Below are 18,551 nucleotides of genomic sequence, written 5' to 3' on the forward strand. Positions count from 1 at the left end.
ACAGTAATCTGGCCCTTTTACCTCTGTCCCTCTCCATATCTGGTTGTATTAATTTGGGAGAAAATTTACTCAGCTAAAAACAGATAATTTTGGATACTGTGGGATACTGTTATGGCAGAAGGAGACAGTGATAAGGTGGGTTTGAAAGAAGGAATAGATTAATTCCTGGGTACAGGCCTGCCCCATCCCCACCTTATGGATCTAGATCCCCAGTCAGGGTGGTTACAGCACAAGGAGTCCTGTGGAAGCTATTTAATGTTCCTAAGGCATTTTGTTTGGCTTTGCCAGTCCCAGCCTAGTCTGGTCCACTCCCCTTGCAATGGACTGGAGAGAGGGACTCACCACAGGTTGAGCATTTTCAGGCAGCTACAGAGTATATAAAGAGAAAAACACAGAAAGGAAGAGAGAGAAAGAGAGAGATATTAGTCCACAGAGGTGAAATGGAAGCGACTCCCTGTGAGCCATGCAAACATGCAGTATGTGTCTGTGTTTAGTTTCTTCTTCTGTCAAGGTAGGGTGAGTAGGCCCAGGCCACTTGGTCCCCACGTTAAAGTGGAGGGTTCGGACAGGAGCCTGACAGAAGCATCAAGGTGGGAGCTGGATCTCAGGGGTAAGGCAAAACAGAAAGAGTTGGTGGGAGCTCCAGGGTGGGCTTTCCTGGGCAACTTCTAGGAAGGCAGCAGGGGAAAGAGCAAATGACCCTGCCTGTAAGAACTCAATCAAGCACCAGGGGTGAACCATTTTGGTTTCCACATGAAGTCTTACTGTGCAATATTAAGCTAGCCTCTCAAATATTCTGAGGGAAAAAGAAAGTCCCTAGCCTTTGTACAAGTCCAACATGCCTGATCAAAGCAGCTAGCAGTTAGATCTTCCTCTAGAGAGGGAGAAAAGGTTTAAGCGACACTTACTTTAACTTATTAGAAGATGAATCACAGGGAGGAGGATCACTGCTCTGTATTGGGTATAACTACCAGAGAAGGACCTCAATTCTACTCTTGTTAATGCTCAAGAGAAATGAGGTTCACATTTGTTAAATTATAGCTAAAGTCTGGATAACCAAAAATTCCTGTATTCTTACTGTAACAAAAATCAACCAAAAAGCTGCCTGCCATTACCACCCTTTAAACCATAAACAAGGACACATGTCCTGGAGCTAGAGAAAAAGGGAATTCACATGTTCATTTTGTACACAGAACAAAACCTAAGACCCTGTTATTTCTTTCCACCTTTACACTAAACAAGCTGGGTGAGGAACCCAAAATCAAAAGCCTGAAAGTGAAGGTTTCACATGGTCTCCCCAGTACTGAGGTGTGTCTCAATATAAGCATCAGCCCCCTCTACCCCACAAGCAGGCTGCATGAACAAATGGCATCACAGCTGTGTGCAATGAGGGGCTGTTTGGAACACCTCGTGCTTCTCTAGCTGTGACTTCTTCCCATGAAAATGATCAACCAGGTGGACACAGGGCTACCCTTTCCTTGCCCCCACACACAAAAGCCAAGAAAAATAACACATGGCTGGGCCCTGACAGTTCTCTGGGCAAGATGGATTGATAGCCCATGAAATCACTAAATGCCCTAAGCCATGAGCTTCGGGATGACATCTGGTCAAATATAATTGCTCCCCTAAGCTTTCTACATCTTTTAGAAGGTCCAAACCTGAAGCTGGTGGCAAAGAGGCACATTTGTCCTTTTTGCTAAATGACAAGACTTTAAACTCTCCTTACATTCTAGAGGTTAGATTATACCAATACAGAATACACCAGATTGAAATCTCTGTGTGAATGAGCCCATATCTTACACACAGAACACAAATACCACACTCACATACACAATTAGTATACACATTTACCAAAATGAGATGAGATGAATGGGTTCAAAAGATAAACCTGTATAGGGCATAACATAAAACTAAAGCCCATTTGATTATTGCATTCAAAGTATACTATTAAATCCAAAGCTAAACTTCTAGCCTTCAAAGTAATAGCCACAAAGGTGAATTGAGAATGCGGTGGGAGCTGGGAACAGGTATGGCCATCCTTCAAGCTCTGACAACGTTTGGATCAGACCACGCTTAGTACAGTGGTTCTCAACATTGGCTACATGTTAGAATGACCTGAACTTTTAAAATTCTTGATGCTCAGGCCACATTTCAATAAATTAAATCAGAATGCCTGAGGCCAGACTCAGACATTTGTATTTTCTACCATGCCCCAGATGACTCCAAAGTGCAGCCAGTTGAGAGCCCAGAGGGTGGGAGTAACATATTGTTTATTTAAGATAATGTAGTTTTGTATGGAAATTGAAAAACTGAGTACCATTAATATCTCCAAGAGATATTAATGAGAATAGGAGCATGTTTCCTTACTAAAATGGTCTTTTCCTGGCATAACCAGCATAACCCTCACCCCCTTATATATCAGTGCCTTATGGAAGCTGTGAGAAGAGCTCTGAAGCTGCCTACAGTTAGCAGGGGCTCAACAAGAGACAGTCAAGTCATCCTCATTTACTTTTGATGTATTGGGTAGGAATCCTCAAGCCCTGGTTTTCCAAGCAAAAACTTTTCTTTTTTTTTTTTTTGAGACGGAGTCTCGCTCTGTCGCCAGGTTGGAGTGCACTCGGCTCACCACAACCCCTGCCTCGCAGGTTCAGGCGATTCTCCTGCCTCAGCCTCCTGAGTAGCTGGGACTACAGGTGTATGCCACCACACCCAGCTAATTTTTATATTTTTAGTAGAGACGGGGTTTCACCATGTTGGCCAGGATGGTCTCAATCTCTTGACCTTGTGATCCTCCTGCCTCAGCTTCCCAAAGTGCTGGGATTACATGTGTGAGCCACTGCACCTGGCCAAAAACGTGTGTGTGTGTGTGTGTGTGTGTGTGTGTGTGTGTGTGTGAGACAGGGTCACACCTGTCACCCAGGTCGGAGTACAGTGACATGACCATAGCTCACTGCAGCCTGAACCTTCCAAGTACCTGGGACTACAGGTGCATACCACCATGCCCAGCTAATTTTTAATTTTTTTATAGAGATGGGGTCTCATTATGTTGCCTAGGCTGGTCTCAAACCCCTAGACTCAAGTGATCCTCCTGCCTCAGCCTCCCAAAGTGCTAAGATTACAGGCATGAACCACCACACCTGGCTAGAAAGGACTTCTTGAAGGTAAAATGAGTTCATCAAATAGATTGGCAGGGCTGGGCACGGTGGTTCATGCCTGTAATTTCATGACTTTGGGAGACTGAGGCAAGAGGATCGCTTGAGCTTGGGGAATAGAAGCTGCAGTTAGCCATGATCGTGCCACTGCACTCCAGCTTTGGCAACAGAGAGAGACCCTGTCTCAAAAAATAAATAAATAAAAAAGATGGGCAGGAGACCAGGGGAATAGGCAGGAAAGACAACAACACAAAGTGCATCTGGAAGGTGGAAGAATGCAAGTCTCAGTGGCATCTCACTAACTTACATTTAGAGGTATAAGTGTGTTCTGGCTTGTATTAAGCTACCTGGGGCTCATGAGACCACTTAGGTACAATATCACTATAAATATGTTGTCTGCTTCAGAAAACAAGACCCTGGGATATCCTGAAGGTTCTCAAAGGGCTCACAAGAAAGGTCCTCCATATCAGGGACAGCAGCAGTTACTGACTCATGGTGTCTCTATCTCTCCCTACCTGGTATCTTCTTGAAGTCTAAATCTGGCTCTAAATTTGTGATGGGGAAAAAAGGGAAAAAAGTGGTAGAAATGCTGCTTTTGCAGCAGAATTGGCAGTTATCTCACCTTCCACCCCAGATTTTAAGAGTTTAAACACAGACCATGCAGCGCACCCAAGGGGCTGGTGGTATGGGTGGGGCAAGACATACACATGCAAGAGAAGCAGAAAAGGGTGTGGGGCAACCTCCTTACCCTCCTGAGATGAGTATGACTTCCATTCTTTTCCCACACTCTCATTCACAGATGCAGACTATAATATTTTTCTTGCCTGACTTAGTCTCTCTGAAGCCAGAATCATTTGAGAGTGAACAAAACGGCCCTGAACTCCTTGTTCCATGACCGCACATCCAGTTGTTAGCCCACAATCAGAAATCGAATGCTATTCAGCATGGCCCATGGTTTAACAGCAGATTTTTCTCTATATCCCATACAGAGCAAGAAGCTCCACAGCCCCAAGAAGCTCATGGCTACTATCTATTGTAGCCCTGATAACATGATTCTTTCAGTTCACTATGTCTTTTTCATGTGAACTAGAAAAATGTGACTGTCTTCCCCGAAATCACAGCTAAAGAAGGGCAGTAGCAGCCTTAAGGTACCATGCAAAAATTAAAACAGTTAAGGATGAAAGCTGTGGTTACAAGCATGAGAAATCCAGTCTGAGATGAGCAGCACACAGAGAGGAAGAGACAGAAAAGATTTTTCAACCCATGACTTAAGAGCCCCCTTGAAAGATGTACGTACTTAGCTTCCTCCACTACCTCCACCTCGGCATGAGCTGTGATTGGTGCATTGGAGTGGGCTCCCGTGGGATCATCAACATTCAGCTCTCCATTGGTTGAGCTAACCACCTGAAACAGAAAGACAGAGTGTGTGACAGGCACCATGGCAACAGAAATCTCTTGCCAGCGCCAAACAGGGTCACTAAACAGGCAGTGTCTGGAATGTTTGTTTTCCTGGGTTAAGGGATCAATTTAGGGAAGGTTCCCACGCCCATATCATGCGAGAACACTAATATCAATGATGTAATCATATAATGATGATAATAACTTACAAACTGAGTGCCTACTCGGTGTCTGACACTCTGCTACATTGCGTGTGTAAATTTAATCCTTACAAAAATCTTATGAAATAGGTCTTTTTACAGATGGAAACACTAACAAATGACTTAACCAAGGTTTAGAGTTAATATCTGTGAATTTCCATGAGGAAAATTTGTTCTAAACACAGATTCTTTCATATTGCAAAAACACACACATTACTTTGTTAAGTTAAAAATAACTGCATGGCTGACTTCTAAAGGTAAAATCACTTGGCTCCCTTGAATGTGATGGGTGAAGTCTACTTCTCTCAGTTTATTATGCTATAATTATATAGACTTGGTGCTGATGTTGAAAGAAAAAGTTCTAAAAAGGAAGTCAACAGTGGGTACCAGAAACTATAAATAATCACACTTTCCTTCAGAAATTTCCTCATGGCTTTGAGCATTGGTTCGAAGTTACACAAATAACAAGATTGTCACATCCTCTCCGACAAGAGGGAAGATGGTAAAAAAACACTCTCCCTTGGAAAGCCAGTCTTATTTCAACAATCTTTATTTCAGGTTCACTGTCATCCCACTTCTCACTGATGGTCCCCGAAATGTAAGTGAAGGCTGTCACTCCTGTCATCTGGTTAATGTGGACCCGATCAGGCTTCTCTCGCATGTGTAGCTGCTTCTGCCACCTGGTTTCATTTCCAGCACGTGATTCCTGTTTATGTGGGTGCTGGGAAGTGGGAAAAGGGGCCTCACTGCTGGACAAAACACTCTGCTTGTTAAAGACTTTGGCTGAAACATGGGAGAGAACACAAAATAGGATAAACAATTTGGATATCATATGCCCTTGGATAAGTACTTCCATCTATTTGAGATTGTTTCTTCTAGGTTGATGAGAGAATTATACAAGAAAATGTATAAGACTATCTAGTATAATACCTAGTATAAATAAGGGAAGCAGCATAGTGTAGAAATTGCCCTAATCAGCCCTAAGTTTGAACCCCAGCTCCACCAGTTATTTGCTGTGGGTCTTTGGGCAAGATCCTCAGTCTATGCCTAAGCTTCCTAATCTCTAAAATGGGAGAACAATGCTGCTTACCTAATGGTGTTTACTGTGCAGACAACCCACAGAAAGTACTTAGCCCAGTGGCATGAGACATGGTAACAGCTCAATAAATGGTCATCTTACTGTTACTCTCTCTCCATAACTGTTTATTCTTATCTGCCTCTAGCTCAGGGGTCCTCACCAGCAGTTAATCCACAAAAATTTCCTGAATAGTCATAAAGAGGAGGGTGGGAGGAAATATTTAGTACACGTAGCCTTTGGGACAGATAGGGTGAATACTACTTACTAGCAAGCTATATCCACCATTATTTCTAAACAAGAAATAATTATTGTTCTCATTAATAACACTTTTTTTTTTTTGAGAGAGAGAGTCTTGCTCTATCGCCCAGGCTGGAGTGCAGTGGCACAATTTCGGCTCATTGCAACCTCTGCCTCCCAGGTTCAAGCGGTTCTCCTGCCTCAGTCTCCCGAGTAGCTGAGATTACAGGTATGTGCCACCACACCTGGCTGTTTTTTTTTTTTTTTTTTTTTTTTTTTTTAGTAGAGATGGGGTTTCACCATGTTGGCCAGGCTAGTCTTGAACTCCTGATCTCAGGGTGTCCACCCACCTCGGCTTCCTGAAGTGCTGGGATTACAGGCATGAGCCACTGTGCCCGGCCTCCAGCTGAATCTTTATAAAAGACTTTTATTTGTTTAAACACAAGGAGACTTAAAGATTAAAACGGATTAAAAGAGACTAAGACATTGTAAAAGACTGATGAGGCATATTGCATTGGTTAATTCGAGGCATGAACCTTGATTAAATCCTGGACACTACAATATTAATTCTGGGGACAACTGGAATTAGATGGAATGTGACATGAACTGTATATTAGATATTATGAAATTAACTTTCTTAGAATGTCTTCGTTCTTAGAAGATACAGGCTGAAATACTTTGGGATAAGATATAATGATGTCTGCAACTTACTTTCATATGGTTTAGCAAGCAAACACACACAACCTTTCACTCATAGATTTAAAGCAAATATGGCAAAATCTTAATAATTCGTTCAGCAAGGTTAGAGATATACAAGAGTTCATTGCATTTCCCTCCTGATTTCTTTGTAGAGTTGAAATTTTCAATACAAAAAGTTGAGGAAAAACCAGCAAAACCAAAAAGTTGAGGAAATAGGGTATATGGATTGGAAAACCACAGCTCCTCACTCTAATGCTATCCTGTTAATTTCCTCAGTGCTTCATTTGCTTCTTGTGGACATACTCTGGCTGCATACCAGTGATAATACTGGTAAACTCATTCTGTGAGCACAAGGGTTACAGGAGAAAACATAGTAAGTTTCTAGTGGACAATTCAGGAACTAGACAAGATGTTAAATAAAATGTCTTGGCTTCTACTCACATGAATGAAACATTAGTAAGCATCACCACTGAGAATTACCTGGTGACTCTGGGTCATGAGGCCTGCTCACAGCGTTTCACATGGCTTATACTTCCTAAATTCTCCTTGCTACAAATTGCCATTTGGGCTATAAGCACTGTCCTTGGGCAATCTAAGGAATAAGAGGTTATCCCCATTTTACAGACTAGACATTTTGTCTATATCAATGAGCATCTGGTCTCAAATGAATGAGACATCAACAGAGCCTCCATTCTCTACTTTTAAACTTAATTGTACCAAAAACATACTTAAAGGCCCAGATGTGTAGCCTTTAAGTCTACACATCTGGGCCTTCACAGCATCCGCTTAATTATTTCAGGTTAGAGGTCTGGTTTGTCAAACTACTGAACTGCAGGCAGTGGAACAAACACTGTGTAAATGATGGAAGAGTTGGATTCTAGGCCTTGTTCTACCATTAACATCCTCTGTGAGCCCTATTTTCTAATTCTACAAGACAAGGCAAATGACCATGATCCTATCAACTTCATAAATATGAAGGGAATTAAATACAATGATGTTTAGAAAATAAATTTAAAAAAATTAAAAAGAATCTTATGAATAACAAGTTACTGACATTTTAAACAATATTATCTTTATGTTTTCCTTATTTTTTTTTTGGAGATGGAGTCTCGCTTTGTTGCCCAGGCTGCAGTGCAGTGGAGTGATCTTGGCTCACTGCAACCTCTGCCTCCCGAGTTCAAGTGATTCTCCTGCCTCAGCCTCCCGAGTAGCTGGGACTACAGGTATGCACCACGACGTCTGGCTAATTTTTGTATTTTTTAGTAGAGATGGGGTTTCACCATATTGGCCAGGCTGATCTTGAACTCCTGACCCCAAGTGATCCAGCTGTTATGTTTTTCTCTATTAAATTTTTAGTATAACTTTATTGCCGGGTGCGGTGGCTCACGCCTGTAATCCTAGCATTTTGGGAGGCCGAGGCGGGCAGATCACGAGGTCAGGAGATCAAGACCATCCTGACTAACACGGTGAAACTCCATCTCTACTAAAAATACAAAAACTTAGCCGAGAGTGGTGGCGCATGTCTGTAGTCCCAGCTACTCGGGAGGCTGAGGCAGGAGAATGGTGTGAACCTGGGAGGCGTAGCTTGCAGTGAGCAGAGATAATGCCACTGCACTCCAGCCTGGGCGACAGAGAGAGACTCCGTCTCAATAAATAAATAAATAAATAAATAAATAAATAAATAATTTTTAGTATAACTTCATTATAAAAGATAATAAAAAATAAGCTTCATTATAAAAAGCTTTATTTGCGGCCGGGCATGGTGGCTCATGCCTGTAATCCTAGCACTTTGGGAGGCCGAGACAGGCGGATTGCCTGAGCTCAGGAGTTCGAGACCAGCCTGGACAACATGGTGAAACCCCGTCTCTACTAAAATACAAAAAATCAGCTGGGCGTGGTGGTGGGCACCTGTAATCCCAGCTACTCAGGAGGCTGAGGCATGAGAATTGCTTGAACCTCAGGAGGCGGAGGTTATGGACAGCCAAGATCATGCCACTGCACCCCAGCCTGGACAACAATGAGAAACTCTGTCTCAAAAAAAAAAAAAAAAAAAAAGATTTGCATATTTCAAATAGACATTTATTTTGCTTTAATCACTAGTAAAATTAATCGCTTATTACTCTGGCTATGCCAAACAAGACCCATTAATATCTTATAGCATTACTCATGAGAAAGACTAAGATGAAGGACTGTTTTGACGTTCAGACCTGGTAATATCCCTTTTAGGAGTCTCAATAATTTGGGTTATTAGTTTCATTTCTTAAAATGTCACTGTGAGGAGAAATCAGAGCTGTGTACCAAAGGAAACAGTACTTTAACTCATGTGTCATTCTAAGTCTTATGTCCTTACTTGGTCCTGAACATTTCTAAAAACTCCCTAAACATTTTAATTTAGACAACTTTAGAGGAATCTTTTTGAAAGGGAAAATATATTATCTTCTTGCATTTAGGCCTTCCACACATAAAAGATCTGTGGAAATACTGGAAGGATGAGAACCATGGGGGTCTGCCCATTAAAGATGTTGGAACAGGAGTCTCCATGTGCCTTATCAGAGCAAACTTTTCTTGTCTTAGCATTCTGCACTCCCTCCCAGGGTCATGGTGTCTGCAAGTCACCCAGGTTAGGCCAAACATGATTTTACTACATTACCTCTGGCAAGTGAGACAACTCAGAAATATGTGGACATCTGTTGTGTTAGGAAAGTATTGTTAATTTGGTTTGCAAAAGGTATGCTAAAAACAGTGTAAGCCCAAAGATGCCAAAGTAATGAGGAGCAGCAGAGCTGAAAATAATATTAGGTAAATGGTGTAACTGCCTGTCGTCTATCTAAGTGCCAAGGAAGCTGGTAAAACTTAGTTTATAGGGAGTAGAGGAAGTTGCATGTTTCAAAAGAGCTGCCAAAGACACCTCAATTGGACCCATTTCTAAAGGACACTTTACGAGGCCAGGCACGGTGGCTCACACCTGTAATCCCAGGACTTTGTGAGGCCGAGGCGGGTGGATCACTTGAGTTCAGGAGTTTGAGACCAGCCTGGGCAACATGGCAAAAACCCATCTCTACTAAATATCCAAAAATTAGCTGGGTGTGTGGCACGTGCCTGTAATCCCAGCTGCTCTAGAGGCTAAGACAGGAGAATCGCTTGAACCCAGGAAACAGCAATTGCAGTGAACCAAGATCGCGCCACTGCACTCCAGCCTGGATGACAGAGCAAGACTCCGTCTCAAAAAAAAAAAAAAAAAAGAGAAAAGAAAAAAAGAAATATGCTTATTTTGTAATTATAAAAAGACAAGGATAAACCATAATGTTAAAAAGGAAAACACCAAAGAGCTGCTCTTGCAGCTCTGTTTTGAATAAGCTGCTCTCTTCTATTGGCGTACAGATCCCAGGATCTCCTAACTTTATTATTATACTAGGGATTCCCTTTGTTTCTTTCCTGTGCTGGATCTCTGGTTTCCTGGATCCCAGATATTCTTTTCTTTTTATTTTTTTTGAGATAGAGTCTCATTGTGTTGCCCAGGCTGGAGTGCAGGGGCGCAATCTTAGCTCGCTGCAACTTCTGCCTCCCGAGTTCAAGTGATTCTCCTGCCTCAGCCTCCCGAGTAGCTGGGACTACAGGTACCCACCACCATGCCCAGCTAATTTTTTAAAATTATTTTTTAGTAGAGATGGGGTTTCACTATGGTGGCCAGGCTGGTCTTGAACTCCTGACCTTGTGATCTGCCCACCTCAGCCTCCCAAAGTGCTGGGATTACAGGCATGAGCCATTGCACACGGCTGCTATTCTCTTGTTCTATTAATTCTGATAACACACATCCTCATGTGGCTTCATAAGAAAGTGTGCCTGAGAAATAAAATTGAGAGTTTTTGTTTTGTTTTATTTTTAAAGAGACAGGGTCTTGCTCTGTCACCCAGGCTGAAATGCAGTGGTACGATCATGGCTCACTGCAGCCTCAAACTCCTGCGCTCAAGCGATCCTCCCGTCTGAGCCTTCCTGGCAGCTAGGACTATAGGCACATACCACCACACCTAGCCAATTTTTCTGTTTTGTGTAGAGACAAGATCTTGCTATATTGCCAGGATGGTCAAGAACTCCTGGCCTCAAGTGATCCTCCTGCCTAGGCCTCTCAAAATGCTGGAATTATAGGTGTAAGCCACTGTGCCTGGCTCCTAAGAGCAATGTTTTTTTTTTTTTTTTTTTTTTTTTTTTTTTTTTTTTTTTTTTTGAGACAGAGTCTCAGTCCATCACCCAGGCTGGAGTGCAATGGCGTGATTTCGGCTCACTGCAACCTCTGCCTCCCAGGTTCAAGAGATTCTCCTGCCTCAGCCTCCTAAGTAGCTGGAACTATAGGCACGCGCCACCATGCCCAGCTAATTTTTGTATTTTTAGTAGAGATGGGGTTTCACCGTGTTGGCCAGGATGGTCTCAATCACTTGACCTCGTGATCCGCCCATCTTGGCCTCCCAAAGTGCTGGGATTACAGGCGTGAGCCACCATGCCTGGCCATCCTAGATAATTTTTTAACTTTCTGTAGAGACGAGCTCTCCCTTTGTTGCTCAGTCTTGTCCAATCCATCGTGTTTTTTTTTTTTTGAGATGGCGCCTCGTTCTGTCACCCAGGCTAGAGTGTGCAGTGGCATGATCTCAGCTCACTGCAACTTCTGCCTCCCAGATTCAGGCAATCCTCCCACCTCAGCCTCCTGAGTAGCTAGGATTACAGGTATGTGCCACCGGGCCTAGCTAATTTTTTTTTTGTATTTATAGTAGAGATGGGGTTTCACCATGTTGGCCAGGCTAGTCTTGACCTCAAGTGATCCACCTGCTTTGGCCTCCCAAAGTGCTGGGATTACAGGAGCTACCATGCCCAGCCTCAATCTATCATTTTAACCTATATGATCCTATGTGGTTTTCTATAGGGCCAAAACTGTCTGTCAAGCTGTGATTAAGATCTTTCTATGAATCACTCCTTTAACAGCGTATCCTAGCTGATCAAGGCTACCAAGATGCATTTCTACATGCACAAACCTGTCTGCATCTTTATAAGAATTTATGTTTGACAGCTCTGAGTTCACTGTGTGTCCCAACTGATGGTGTCACTTACCAGTATGAGAATATTGAGGCTAAAATTATTAAAAACATTCACATATAAGACAAGTTAACAGACACCAGATGTTCTAGTACTAAACAGAAAAAAGAGATTCAGAATAGCCCAAATGAAATCAGAAATAATTTTCTTAAGATCACATTGATTCCAGGGAGAAAAAAGGAAACAGCCCAACTTCCTGGGTACCCACTCAGAAACAGATGACTTATACAAATTAACATTCTCAGCTTATGCGTTAAGGCGCATATCATGGAATGAGCAACATAAGCAGTCCTTTAGTCCTCTATTCAAAAAATACTTGTAAGTTTCAGGTCTTTATAATTCACAGACTTGACACTAACACAATCCTACCTTGGTGTTATTTTTATGGTTTATCATGAATGCATCAAGGTGGTAGGACTAGGTTAACCAGAAATCAGTATCAGAAATCATATAGATGTTTCTTAGTCAATGACAACAGGAAGCAATCATCTTAACAAGTGACTCTTACCAAGTCCATCTAGACAGAAAATCTACAGAGATACTCAATTAGCCCTTCCTATAAGCTTCCTTTCTAAAGCTGCTGAAGGTTCAGAAGCAAGCCAACATTCCACCAGCCAAGCTGGAAAGGCCAGGAAAAGGCAATAAAGGCAGTAAATACCTGCACTGATCCCCCATGGCGGTCTGCAGCCAAGTGAGACGTCAGGTATGAGGTATTGGTCTGCCGGCTGGGCTGAATTTCCCACTCTCCTCGGCGCTCTGATGATGCATTCTGCTTAGGCATTAGACAGCATGAGAGCAAGATATGGAAGGAAAGGTGAAGCAACAGCAAGCAGCAACAAAATCAAGTACATTCATGTCCCTGTAGGTTTTTCTTTTGGTTTTGGATTTTAAACTAACTAGAAAACACTGAGGAAAAGTAAGCTTGTCTACATTCATTTTAGCCTTAATGAGTCAATACATGAATCTATAGCATACCCTCCTTACCCAGAACCAGAAAACCAATAACGACCAAAAGAGGAGGGAGGGGGGAAAAACACACAGTCAAAGCTGGGATCATCTTTTAGTTTCCATAGAGGTAAAATTTCAGTAGCCACTAAGCAGATTAAACTCAGAATGTTAAGATTGTTGGGGGTGGTGGCATACGCCTATAATCTCAGCACTTTGGGAGGCCGAGGTGGGCGGATCACGAGGTCTGGAGTTTGAGACCAGCCTGACCAACATGGTGAAACCCTGTCTCTACTAAAATTATAAAAATGAGCTGGGCATGGTGGCACACACCTGTGATCCCAGCTACTCAGGAGGCTGAAGCAGGAGAATTGCTTAAACCCGGGAGGTGGAGGTTGCAGTGAGCCAAGATCGCACCACTGCACTCCAGCCTGCTCGACAGAGCAAGACTCCATCTCGAAAAAAATAATAATAACAAAAAAAAATAGCTACATTGTTTGCCTGGTTCTTCTAGCTAACAGCTTCTAGACTGGAATTAGAAAAAGTTTGCTTATTAATATGATACTACGAGCGGCTGGGCGCGGTGGCTCAAGCCTGTAATCCCAGCACTTTGGGAGGCCGAGGCAGGTGGATCACGAGGTCAGGAGATCGAGACCACGGTGAAACCCCGTCTCTACTAAAAATACAAAAAATTAGCCAGGCGCGGTGGCGGGCGCCTGTAGTCCCAGCTACTCAGGAGGCTGAGGCAGGAGAATGGCGTGAACCCGGGAGGCGGAGTTTGCAGTGAGCCGAGATTGTGCCACTGCACTCCAGCCTGGGCGACAGAGTGAGACTCCGTCTCAAAAAAAAAAAAAAAAAAAATGATACTATGAATTATTTTCTTCTGGAAAGCAAAAGGAGGGTCGACCTTCAACTAAAAACTTCTTTGGATTCTGCTTTCACTTTAGTATCATTCAGGCTCTCCTCCTTCTTTACCTGCTTTTAAGATCTGCTACTATTCTGATCTTGCTCATATGTGACTTTTGTTCAGAAGAATCTGTTTAGGTGCCTCTTCCCCTGAGCCAGATGGCTGAGTTGTTAACATCATAATGCTCAGCTGTAACAGTCCTAAGGCTCTACAAAAATGAAAAATGAGTAGGTGGAGAGGCAGCAATGAGAGATTAGTAAATCAAATTTTAATTGCTGCTGATATAAACAGCTGCAGGGGTTAGGATGTGATATTGCTGCTCTGCAAGAAAACCAGAAAGGACTATAAATCTTACAAATGTTCACAGCTATAAAAGTTGTATTCTATAAAAAAGGAAGGGCAAGGAAGTAATGGTTTGAGGGTCTATATTCACTCCCCATATTTCAGTATCTCATTGACAAGAGTTGCTTAAAGCTCACCCGTAAGTCACCAAAAAGGCATTTCTCGTAACAATCAGAGCTTTGTACACCAGCTACAATTTACTTTTTGTTTTTTGAGACGGAGTCTCGCTCTGTCGCCCAGGCTGGAGTGCAGTGGCGCAGTCTCGGCTCACTGCAAGCTCCGCCTCCCAAGTTCACGCCACTCTTCTGCCTCAGCCTCCTGAGTAGTTGGGACTACAGGCACACAGCACCATGCCCGGCTAATTTTTTTGTATTTTCAGTAGAGACGGGGTTTCACCGTGTTAGCCAGGATAGTCTCGATCTCCTGATCTCGTGGTCCGCCTGCCTCAGCCTCCCAAAGTGCTGGGATTACAGGCGTGAGCCACCACGCCCGGCCAATTTACTCCTTTTTATTAATGGCATATGAAGTCATATGGACAAGAGTACTATAAAGGATCCTGTTCATATTTTCTCTGCTCTTCCTCAGAAAATAAACATATTCTATGAGAAGGCAGCTATATGAACTTGCTCTACTACCTTATAAATGAGGAGTCTGATTTTATGCTGCTAGTTATGTTAGAGAGAATCAAAGCTACCCAAAATATTCCCCTACTACAATTATTTCTGCCAAAAGAGGTTCAGATGTTTCATTTTCTAAAATAAGACTGGTGTACAACATAATCATAAACTTATTTTTACTTTTATTTTTTTCGTTGAGATGGAGTTTCACTCTTGTTGCCCAGGCTGAAGTGCAATGGCGCGATCTCGGCTCACCACAACCTCCGCCTCCCAGGTTCAAGCGATTCTCCTGCCTCAGCCTCCCAAGTAGCTGGGATTACAGGCATGTGCCACCATGCCTGGCTAATTTTGTATTTTTAGTAGAGACGGGGTTTCTCCAGGTTGGTCAGGCTGGTCTCGAACTCCCAACCTCAGGTGATCCACCTGCCTCGGCCTCCCAAAGTGCTGTAATTACAGGTGTGAGCCACCGTGCCGGCCATATTTTATAAACTTACTGACATTGTCTATATCCTCAGAGCACTTAGTCTCATTTATTCTGACTGCTGGAGATCTGAGAATAAACCTATTCTTGTAATATTAGAAGTAATATCTATAACTAAACCTATCAGTGATAGGCTTTTTCAGTTCTCTAGAACTTTTTATTTTTTGTAATATTTAAATATAATATTTAAGCTCTTAAACTATTATATAGTACTGTCAGGTTTCTAAAAACTTAAGTGCTTAAAAAAATCCAGACAATGATAAGCCATTTAGTGTTGAGTTCTATAATACATACTAAATACAATTACATCTCATGAATGCTCTGTTTTTGCATTTGTTTTTTTGTTTTGTTTTGTTTGTTTTTTTGAGATGGAGTCTTGCTCTGTCACCCAGGCTGGAGTGCAGTGGCACGATCTCGGCTCACTGCAAGCTCTGCCTCCCAGGTTCAGACCATTCTCCTGCCTCAGCCTCCCAAGTAGCTGGGACTACAGGCGCGCGCCACCAGATTGCTAATTTTTTAATATTTTTAGTAGAGACGGGGTTTCACCGTGTTAGCCAGGATGGTCTCGATTTCCTGACCTCATGATCCGCCCACCTCGGCCTCCCAAAGTGCTAAGATTACAGGTGTGAGCCACTGCACCCAGCCTGCATTTGTTTTTGAGGCAGATAAAATAGAAAATGGCTGGAAATGCATGTTCATGTATACTCACGGGCTTTTAAAGTTAAGAAAACCCTGGACAGCTGATCAACAATTATTTCCATTTTTACTGACCACACATAAGAACTCTGGTTTTATGCTATCGTCTGATTCACAGGGCTACATGGTTCTTTATATTCATTCTAGTTCAATAAATAATTTGTTGAAAGATTTAAGATTTTTGTTTAAATGAAAATACCAAGACATTTTTCAAAGGCCTAAAAATCACATTCCATCTCCATTCTCAAAGCAATATGCTATTTATCTTCTAAAGATAAATAAAAAACTAATGTTAACACTCTAGATTGCTTCATAAATGCTTCCACTATGATGAAGGAAAAACACACTATACCATAATACTGCCCACCAATGCCTTCTGTATCTGTTGAAAGCATCAAAACTAAGCACAGACGTGAACCTAGGGGTTGCTGGTTTATTACTTTGGAAACAAGTTTTCAGTAAGATGTTAAACTCTAGGGCTACTGTTTTCTGGAATTTAAGAACTTGGACTGGTATCTAGAGGATAACATAGTAGAAAGGGCCATTTGCAGTTTTAGAAAGCAACAGAATGCCTAGGAAATAGATGAAACGAAAGAAAGTTGACAACTACAGCAGTCTGCTAGTGTAACTCTCCAAGAAAGGTATTCTAGGCAATACTGTGTACACAGGAGTTATGATTAGGCCTCATCAGCACAGTAGCTAGTTAGATTAAGCAAACTAGTGAAAGAGATCAGCATGTAAATCCTTCATTCTTAAAGAGCACTCATGCATACACATCTAATTAAATGTCACTCAAGAGGTGCATGAGTAGAAAAGTCATTCAGCAAAGTCAATTTCTCTGCATTACTTGAAAAGCAGAGGTCCACATGGAGTGTGTAAGTCCCCCAAAGCAGAAGCAGGAATCTCAAGTAGTGGTAACTCCTTGGGGGAACGCTTTAAAATTTTCAGTCGTGATTGCATCACCTTCGTGGAAATGATTGGTTTACCATGTAGTAGGTAAATCTTGAAACAAGAAAGTAGCAATCCAGCATAGCATAAATGAAAGGTAAAGGTAACAAAAATACTTGAGAAAACATAGAAGACTGTTGAAAAAGTGAAAACCCCCACCTATGCCCTATGGCAGGGGAAACAAATCTCTCTCAGCATTCATTTGGCAAAGATTAATGTAAGAGTGACACTAACAAAGTGCTGTAATCCCAGCACTTTGGGAGGCTGAGGGGGGCGGATCACCTAAGGCCAAGAATTTGAGACCAGCCTCGCCAACGTGGTGAGACCCTGTCTCTACTAAAAATGCAAAAATTAGCCGGGAGTGGTGGCACATGCCTATAGTCCCAGCTACTTGGGAGGCTGAGAACCCAGGAGGCAGAGGTTGCAGTGAGCTGAGATTGTGCCACCACACTCCACCCTGAGTGACAGAGTGAGATCTGCCTAAAAAAAAAAAAAAATCACCAAATCCTATTCTTCATAAAAAACTCATTTAAAAAAATTATTTTTGATTACATATACAAACAACTTTATCTACTTCATGTTATGGCTCAAAAAATACCTTAAAAGCTGCCATTTATAAAGAAACATTTTGGCCTCTCATGTAAGTCTTCTCAGCCTCATTAACTGTCTTCAACTATAAATTAACAAGAATACAGACTGAATAGTACCAAAAGGTTAGCAAAGAGAACATACTGGATTACATTCTGGTTTTATCACACTTTCAATATTAAAATTTCTCTTTTTTTTCTTTTATGATATGGTGGGGGTAAGATGGAAGAAGAATGGAACAGAAGCCAGGTGCGGTGGCTCACGCCTGTAATCCCAGCACTTTAGGAGGCCGAGGTGGGTGGATCACAAGGTCAGGAGATTGAGACCATCCTGGCCAACACGGTGAAACCCCGTTTCTACTAAAAATACAAAAGAAATTAGCCGGGCATGGTGGTGCGCACCTGTAGTCCCAGCTACTCGGGAGGCTGAGGCAGGAGAATTGCTTGAACCTGGGAGGCAGAGGTTGTAGTGAGCTGAGATGGCGCCACTGCACTCCAGCCTGGGCAACAGAGTGAGACTCCGTCTCAAAAAACAACAACAAAAAAAAGTATATACTTGAACAAAACTAAAAACTTCCTTCTATTAAGCTCATGAAACAGAACCAGTTTTCCCATGCCAGACAGGGGTTATGCCATGTAATCTGTCATTTGTGCAGAGATATCTTGCATTCTATAAACTTTATCAAACATGAGGTAAGTTTAAAAATCACTGACAACAACCTGAAAAGGGGATTATTCCCAGGCTCAATACTATCCAGAGACGAGAGTATCAATTCTGTGATGCTTTTAAAAAAATCACGGAAACCACCCTAGAAGTTTGCAATTCTCTATTCGAACTCTGCCCTATCCTTACAATGGTGTAAGATACCTCCCTAGGAAATGTTGGTTTATCTAGGTAGGATTACTTCAGAATCACCAAGTTTCCTCCTACAAGGAGCTGGGTTAGAACACAGGGTGTCTGCTGAAATACAAAACATTTAAGAATGCATACAGAAAGAAAAAACTTTTAATATGGAATACAGAATTAAGAGAAGAGGTGAGCCGCAGTGACTAGGTGATAGAACAGAAGACGCTAAGGAATCTATTTTCAGTTTTGCACTTGCTTGCTTCAAAGCTCCTCTAAGAGTCAAGGTCCCAGAAATGAGGAGGGGCAGACCTCTCCTGCACTGAACTCTATGT

The 18,551-nt window shown here is 42.3% G+C and overlaps 1 protein-coding gene across 4 annotated transcripts in view; it reads right to left on the bottom strand.

Moving 5' to 3' along the window:
* CSNK1G1 (casein kinase 1 gamma 1) overlaps nt 1–18,551 on the bottom strand; it is a 215,469-nt gene that overhangs the window by 10,502 nt on the left and 186,416 nt on the right. The window contains exons 11-12 of one of the 4 annotated variants that reach the window (XM_030814544.1): nt 12,508–12,621; nt 4,450–4,556 (exon numbers count right to left, since the gene is read on the bottom strand). In XM_030814544.1, the coding sequence (XP_030670404.1) occupies nt 4,450–4,556; nt 12,508–12,621 (221 nt within the window). Of the gene's footprint in view, nt 1–3,373; nt 4,557–12,507; nt 12,622–18,551 lie in introns of those variants that run through there. The other 3 variants (XM_030814543.1, XM_030814542.1, XM_030814545.1) reach the window with 3 other exon arrangements.

Source organism: Nomascus leucogenys, chromosome 6, assembly GCF_006542625.1.
Source record: "Nomascus leucogenys isolate Asia chromosome 6, Asia_NLE_v1, whole genome shotgun sequence".
Taxonomy (NCBI): Eukaryota; Metazoa; Chordata; class Mammalia; order Primates; family Hylobatidae; genus Nomascus; species Nomascus leucogenys.